The sequence below is a fragment of the Ursus maritimus genome, unplaced genomic scaffold (assembly GCF_017311325.1).
Source record: "Ursus maritimus isolate PB19 unplaced genomic scaffold, ASM1731132v1 scaffold_14, whole genome shotgun sequence".
NCBI lineage: Eukaryota > Metazoa > Chordata > Mammalia > Carnivora > Ursidae > Ursus > Ursus maritimus.
The window spans coordinates 1,175,696-1,182,814 of record NW_024423786.1 but is presented as its reverse complement, the minus strand read 5'-3'; the positions used below and the strand labels follow the sequence as shown (position 1 = coordinate 1,182,814).

The 7,119-nt window shown below is 63.7% G+C and overlaps 1 protein-coding gene across 1 annotated transcript in view; it reads right to left on the bottom strand.

Moving 5' to 3' along the window:
* PLXNA1 (plexin A1) overlaps positions 1–7,119 on the bottom strand; it is a 46,204-nt gene that overhangs the window by 6,923 nt on the left and 32,162 nt on the right. Inside the window, 8 exon segments of the mRNA XM_040628359.1 lie at positions 128–278; positions 352–564; positions 2,017–2,186; positions 2,352–2,542; positions 2,893–2,989; positions 3,261–3,364; positions 4,137–4,296; positions 4,405–4,551. Coding sequence (XP_040484293.1) covers positions 128–278; positions 352–564; positions 2,017–2,186; positions 2,352–2,542; positions 2,893–2,989; positions 3,261–3,364; positions 4,137–4,296; positions 4,405–4,551 — 1,233 coding nt within the window.

Here is a 7,119-nt window from a genome sequence, read left to right as displayed (position 1 = left end):
GGGGGGGGGGCAGGGGAAGCCGAAGGGGCTTTAATGGAGGGAGCTTGCTTGGCAGCACGTGGCAGGGGTCTGAGCCGGGCGGGCGTGGGAGAGGCGGCTGCAGGCGAGGGCCAGCGCGCACGCTCACCTCATCCTTGTACTTGGTGATGTAGGAGTAGATCTCGTGCAGGGCGCTCATGCTGTTGAACTGGCTCAGGTGCAGCCGCGACTGCTCGGCCAGGTAGGCGCTCATGTCCTGGTCGCTGATGGCGGGCATCTTGGCGATGTCAGCATAGTACCTGCAGGGGCGGCAGGTGGGCCGTGAGCGGGGTCCCGGCCCCTCGCCCGCCTGCCCACCCCGGGGCCGCCTACCTCTCCACCCAGCTCTTGTAGTTGGGGATGTCCTTGGCGTAGAGCAGCTTGTTGGAGGGCGAGTCCTTGCCCAGCTTGTGCTCAGACGTGGAGCAGGAGTCCATGAAGGTCTGGGCCACCACGGACAGGCAGGCGTCCGTGATGCTGCTCTTGTGGATGTCGAACACGAACTGCGGGTTCTTGATCACGTTCACCCAGAAGCGCAGGGGCAGGCTGCGGGGGGTGGGCCCGACGCGCGGTCACACGGGGCCGCAGCGCTCCTTCCGGACGCTGGCGGGAAGGGGCTGGCCAGAGGGCCTGCAGCTCTCCTGGCTCTGACCTTCGCACTGGTCACGGATAACCATGGGGGCGGGGAAACTGAGGCCCAGAGAGAGCCAGGACTTTTGGTGCCTCCTGGAGGGCCCCCCACAACACAGGCACACGTGCACGAGACCTACAGACCCGGAAGTGCTCCTTCACCTTTGGGCGCCCACTGCACACGGCCACCGCCGCCCCAGGCCTGCGTGCCTGCTCACGTCAGGGGTCTGGCTCACACCTACACAGGCTCCCCTCCAGGGGAAGGCTCACCCGCAAGGCAGGGCACACCTGGCCTGGCTCACCCCTTCTCCTACCAGGATGGGCCCTGGAAGCAAGACCAGGAAGGGATCCAGGAGACACAGCCCCACAGACAGCTGACTTCTTCATCCAAAATGCCACCTCTAGGACAGTCATCAGCTAGGGTATGCACTAGCCACTAGCCATGTGTGGCTGTGTAAGTTTAAATTAAACAGAATTAAATGAAGTTAAAAATCCAAGTTTTGGGTTGCACTAGTCCTATGTCAAATGCTCAGTAGTCATATGTGACTGCCAGCCACTGCTCTGAACAGCACAGATCTAGATCATTCTATCATCACAGAAAATTCCCCTGGACAAGGCAAACCTGTATGGCGCTGCCCCCTCTCTAGTGTCCCATGGAACCCTCTCAAGGAGCACAGGTGGAGCTGGAGGCCCCGGGTGGGCCCCGGAAAGGGCCAGGGCCGCATCCCAGGGTTGGGACGCGGCAGGGTGTAGAGGTCAAAGTCCTAGGAGAGCTAAGGTCACCAGGGGACAAGGGAGGAAGATGCCAAAGGCCAAAGGCACAGGAGCTTCTGTGAGGATAGGGCGAATGGTGCTGAGGCCCAGGGTCGGGCTCCGAGAGACAAAAGCCAGACCGGGCGGGTGGCCGCTGGCCCCGTGGGGGGAGAGGTGAGAGCTTCAAGAGCGCCGGCTCTCACTGTCCTCCCCACTATAGCCGGCCAGCATGGGCCCGCTCCGCTGAGCCGCCTTCTCATACGCAAGCCCGCACTCACATTTGCACAGAGCCACGCACACCCAAAGACACTCGTGAATCCACAGGCACGAACACACACGTACCCACCTCCCACACCTAAGGCAGGTCCTGCAAGTTGGAGCAGAGGACATGCCCAGGTGTGAGCAGGGGAGGCAACAGACACCCCCAAGACGGGTGAGTTGGGAAGGCCCACCCGCAGAGGGGCTGGCCTCGGCGCAGACGCAGTGAACCCAGGGGGCCCCTCTCCTCACCTGGGCAAACGTGTCCCTGGGCCCAGCCCCCCTCAGCCCCGCAGACCCCGCCTTCCCCAGCTGGACCCCTAGTGCCCGCACCACGCCCCACCCTCCTGAACCCACCAGTTGCTCTTCCAGGTGTGGCGCACGTCTGAGTCGTGTATCTGGTGCTGGTCAGCTTGCTCGTCCAGGAAGTCGAACATGTACTTGATGGCCAGCGGCAGGGCGGAGCCCCGGTGCGCCGTGCTGAAGATGGTCTCGAACAGATCGTCCACAAACTTCTGCAGCGTGCCCTGCAGGCGGGGGAGGGCACAGAGCTCTGGGGGGCCGCCAGGCTGCCCTGCCCGGGCCCGTGTGGCTCCACGGTAAGGGCGAGGCTGAGGGATTTGCTCCGAGCTCCGCTGAGACCCGGGCCTGGCCATCCCCCGCACCCCCACCACCCGTCCACCAGGGCCTACTTTGGTGGCCAGCAGCCGTGTCAGGTAGATCTCTGAGACCATCTTGCTGCCTCGGTCTCCCTCCCGCTGGTCCAGGTGGTCGTGATTCTTCACCAGGTGCCACAGCTTGGTGCCACTCTCCAGGTCGGGCGTGATCATGGGGGTGCGCGAGCGCAGGCTGTCGGGGCTACTGGCGGTACGCAGCATGCTCTCTGCGGGCACCCTGCCCGTCAGTGTGGGGCTCTCCGCGTCTGTGCCCGTGCCCACCCTGGTGCTGGCCAGGCGGCCTCAGCAGCTCCCGTCTGAGCCTATTTCCTCATCTGAAAACTGGAATCAGCAGTTCCCCCCACCCCCAGGCTGTTGGGGACAGACAATGACAGCAGAGAGATGGCAAAAAGGACCACTATGTATCATCTGGGGAAAGGCAGCCTCCGCGCTTGAGGGAAAAGCCACTGCCAAGGGACAAGCCACGAACAAGCCCCCTCCCGACCTGCAGCAGGGAGCATCGGGGAGGCGTCCCATCCAGGCCTGTGGGCCCTGCCGTCCCCATCCAGCCCCTCACCGTATCTGCTGAGAGACTTGGTGAAGGTGGACGAGTTGGAGATGTTGTAGGCGGACGTCTGCTTGGGCACCAGGGCCACTGAGGACCCGTCCGTCACCTGTGGGCAGAGGGCCAGATACGTGTGACCCATCATCAGGGGCCCAGAGGACAGACACTCCTTCCCGGTTCTGAGCCTGGAGGCCAGTCATCTCACCACTCTGAGCCTCAGTTTCCCCACCAGTGCACCTGCAGGGCTGTGTGGGGCCCCTGTATCCTCTTCTCCTTGAGACCTGCTGCCCAGAGCCTGGACACTGGCTCCCACATTGCCCCAGGGCCCTGAGAGGAGAGGCCCAACCTGTGGCCGGAGGATCAGGAAGTATGGGGCTCACCTGATAGTGAGCCAGTGTGTTCAGCCTCTTCCAGTCGTTGTCGATCTTGGTGGTAACGTCCTCATCCTGCAGAATGATGCGCGCCATGCGGCCCTGGCGCCACTCTGGAGGGAAGGGGAGCGCTGGAGGGGCGGGCCACCTGGGCAGGGGCCGCCCACCCACCACTCCTTCCCCCTGACCCTGGCCTCTCACAGCAGGAGGGAAAGGACAGGCCCCGAGGGGGCAGGGCATCCTGCAGACACTTAGTGAGCGGCCGAACAGAATAAGGGCGAGACAAGGCTCCTCCCCTCCTGGAGGCTCCCATCCTGGCTCTGAGCAGGACCCACGCACCCCTGCAGGTAAGCCTGCGCCCCCTCTGGCCGCCCTCCACCGTGGGCAGCCCGACTCCCCTGCGGTATGCCCTGCCTTCCAGAGCTCTAGGCCCACTTCCCCCGCCTGGCATTTAAGGTCAACACGGTGCCCCACCCCTGGCTTCTCCAGCCATAGCAAATACGGGAGTCCCGGGCCCTACGCCTCCCCTACCTGCTCTGGCCATTCTAGCTCTGCAGGGGCCCCTACCTGTCTGGCTCATGAGCCAGGGTGGCCCCCTGCCCCAGCTCCGACAGCCCACCACCCGCCTCTCCCGAGTAGGGGGGCAGCTTCTGACGTGTACTTCCTGCTTCTACCCTCCACCCTGGTCCGGTCCCAACCATATCCCTTCCCGCAGACGCCCCCATCGCCTCCAGCACCCCCAGGCCAGCACGCAGGGGCCGGCTCGCGGCCCGTGGCCTCAGACACTACCCCGGTGCTGCCCCTCTGCCTTAGGCCTCTGGCACACGCAGCCCACTGCCCGGAGCCCCCACGGCGGCCACGCCACCAAGCAGCAGCCAGGCTCACCCAGGTCCATGTCCCCAGCCTTCGGCCGCTGGGAGTAGGGCACGCCCTTGTACACGGCATCCAGCAGCTTTTCCTTAACCTGCGTCACCGTGTCACAGTTCAGCCCCTTCACTGGCACCTCGGGTGCATTCTCGTTCTCGGGGTTCACACAGTTCAGAGTCTGCGGGAAGGGGGGGTGCGGCGTCAGACCCCACCTCTCCCGGTGCACGCTGTGCAGGGTAGCAGGGAGAGGGCGGGGGCTGCACGGGACGGCTGGGCTCGCGCTCACCAGTGTCTTATAGTCGATCTGCTGCCGGATGAGCTTGTCCTCGCTCAGGGAGTAGCGGGCCTCGCCCGTGATGGCGTCGATGGGGCCCTTCTCCATCTGCTGCTTGATGGCGCAGTAGAGCATGAACAGGGGCTCCCCCGCGCACTCCTGCAGCAGGCAGGTGGGCGTCAGGCTGTGTCCAGGACACCCGCTTCACCTCCGCTCCACCCTCTGCCCCCCGCTTCTGGTGCAGCTCTGTGCACGCTTCCCACAACGAGAGAGGCAAGCAGAACCTTGGTTTCAGAGCCCCATGGAGACGGTGCAAGACGATAAAGAGGTTAACAACACACCGGCTGCCCCTGTGAACTTCGAAGTGAAAATCCTAGTGTGGCCTCAACCGGGAGGGCCGGGAGCACACGGAGAAAAACGCCATGTGGCCGCGCCAGGTTTATGCCAAATAAGACCAAGGCCAGTGGACTCCTCCCTGAAGCCTCCCCCAGTTCAGGCCTCAGTGGGCCCCCAGCCCCCTGCCTGTGCTCCAGCACCCCACTCGCCAGAGCCTGACTGGAGAGGCCCACGGCACACGGACAAAGCCGAGGCTCCCAGGCCCACCTCACGGCCCGAGGCATGGTGGACCTCGTGCCGCACAGCACTGTGTCCGACGGTGATGGGCTGGATATCAGAGGCCCACCCAGCTGGGACCCGGCCCTGAAGGCAGAGGACCGCCCCTCCTTCCATCACCTGAGAGCACAAAGCCAACGCTAGCATGGGCGCAGACACACTGGCCTGGAGCGGCGACTCTCCAGCACCGTGGGACACAGGAGTCGGTGGCCAAGACAACCTGAGGTGGGCCCCCGGCACTCGGCAAAACTCTGCTTTACCCCTGCCTCTGCCCACTCGCCCTCTGGCTCCCTCCCACACTGCAGCCCCCAAGGCCATCTCCTACTCCAACAACCAGGCGTGTCTGCACCTCAGGGCCTTTGCACCTGCTTGTCCCTACAACGACAAATTTCTCCCTCAGGTCCTGGCTGTGGACAGAAGCAGCCCAGGCCAATCTCAGGTGCCCCTCGTCACAGCAGGTATGGACAGGTAGTCCCATTATGGCCACCCCCCCCTTGTGGCCCTGGGCCATCTCCTCCTGCCCAGCATGTGTCCTCAAGTGCACCGTGAGGGGGCAAACAAAAATCGGGAGGAGGAGTGCTCTGAGTAAATGTGGCTTCCCTCTCCCTCTGCTCACTACCCGCCGTGTCACCACCCCTCCAGGAAGCAGGCCCCGCCCACGAGCCCAAAGCACAGCCCTCAGACGGCAGCACACCCACACAGCCCATCTGCCTGCCGCGTCCTGGGCCCGCATTGTGCTCACACAGCACACACACCTAACCCAGGTTCTCAGACTGACGTCAAAATGAGTCCCCTTCCTCTGGGTGTGCAGAACCAGGGCCAGACAGGGAGGAACTGAGACGGGGCTTGGCACCACTGTTTGCGCTCTCTAGTCCTTGCTTCTCTTGGTTTATGGAATACCGTTTTGCAAGCACATAAGCTACCCTCTGCGATCTGCACAGAATTGCGTTTCTACAAAAAAGGCATGAGTCTGTCTCTGGCCACCAGTTTTGTGCAATGGTAACATTGCTTATAGGACACTTGCCATGTGCCCAGGATTCTGAGAGTGCCGCTGTCCCCTCCCGCCAGGGCCCCCTTGCTGGAGCTTGCACGCACCTTGGGGGTCTTTCTCCCTCGGTGTGGCTAACTCCTTCCCTTCCTTCACACCTTTGCTCGAGCCCTCATCCCCTTGATTCCCTGCCCCTATCACTTGCCCTTGCATCCCTTCCACACCCCTCTCCTCAGTCTGGGCGAGACTCTGCCCTAGGCCCCTCTGAGAGGCCGCCGCTGTCCCCAACTCAGTGAAGACCCCAGCAGCTGAGGTCCCTGGCCAAGAAGCAACCACAGTAAAACTGAGCCCCAGGCCACCTGCGCCAGCCCCCACCCGCAGCCACTGGTCTCCACTGCCTGTGACCCTGGCCTTGGGCAGGGCATCAACCAGGTCCCAGAGACCAGGTGGGGAGCACACGCGAAGCATGCCCACTGGACTACACTGGGGCCCTGCCACCCCCCGCCTCTCAAGACTGCGGCCTTGTCCGATTTTAAGGGAAGGCAGACATGTGGGTCTGAAACATCTCATTTCTAAAGGGCAAGTAACAAGTCCCACCACTTATAGCCCCAAAAAGCCCACCTGGACCCATATCTAGCCTCCACCCCATTCTGAGGCTGGCCCCAGGTCTCCAGGGCTCGTCTTCTGAGGGTGGGGGCCTGTTCAGGCAACAGAAGAGGCCCAGCTAGCCGCCTTCTCCCAACAGGTGCCAGCGGAGGCCCTGAAGAGCCTCCCCAGGCTGGCCGGCACAGGGTGCTGGACACACACAGGCCCCTGCCAGGCGCCCCCTCCAGCCCTGCCTCGAGGCCATGGGCTCAGCTCCTGAGACGTGGGCCCGGGGTCCAAACTCCAGCTCAGCCAGACGCTCACCGCAGCGCTGGGGTGTCCACGCCTGCCTCGGGGTTGGGTGAGGCGTGGTCAGCCTCCAGGAGGAGGAGGAGAAAAGAGCTAGCGGACACACGTCCTGGGGGAGTTCCTGCTGAGGCCCGGTTCCCAGCCGAGCCCCTCTGGGCTGAGACGCCCCCGGCCTCCTCGCCTTTGTCTCTTCTACTTCCCTAGAGCTCGTCCAAGCGCCTGACACCCCACCT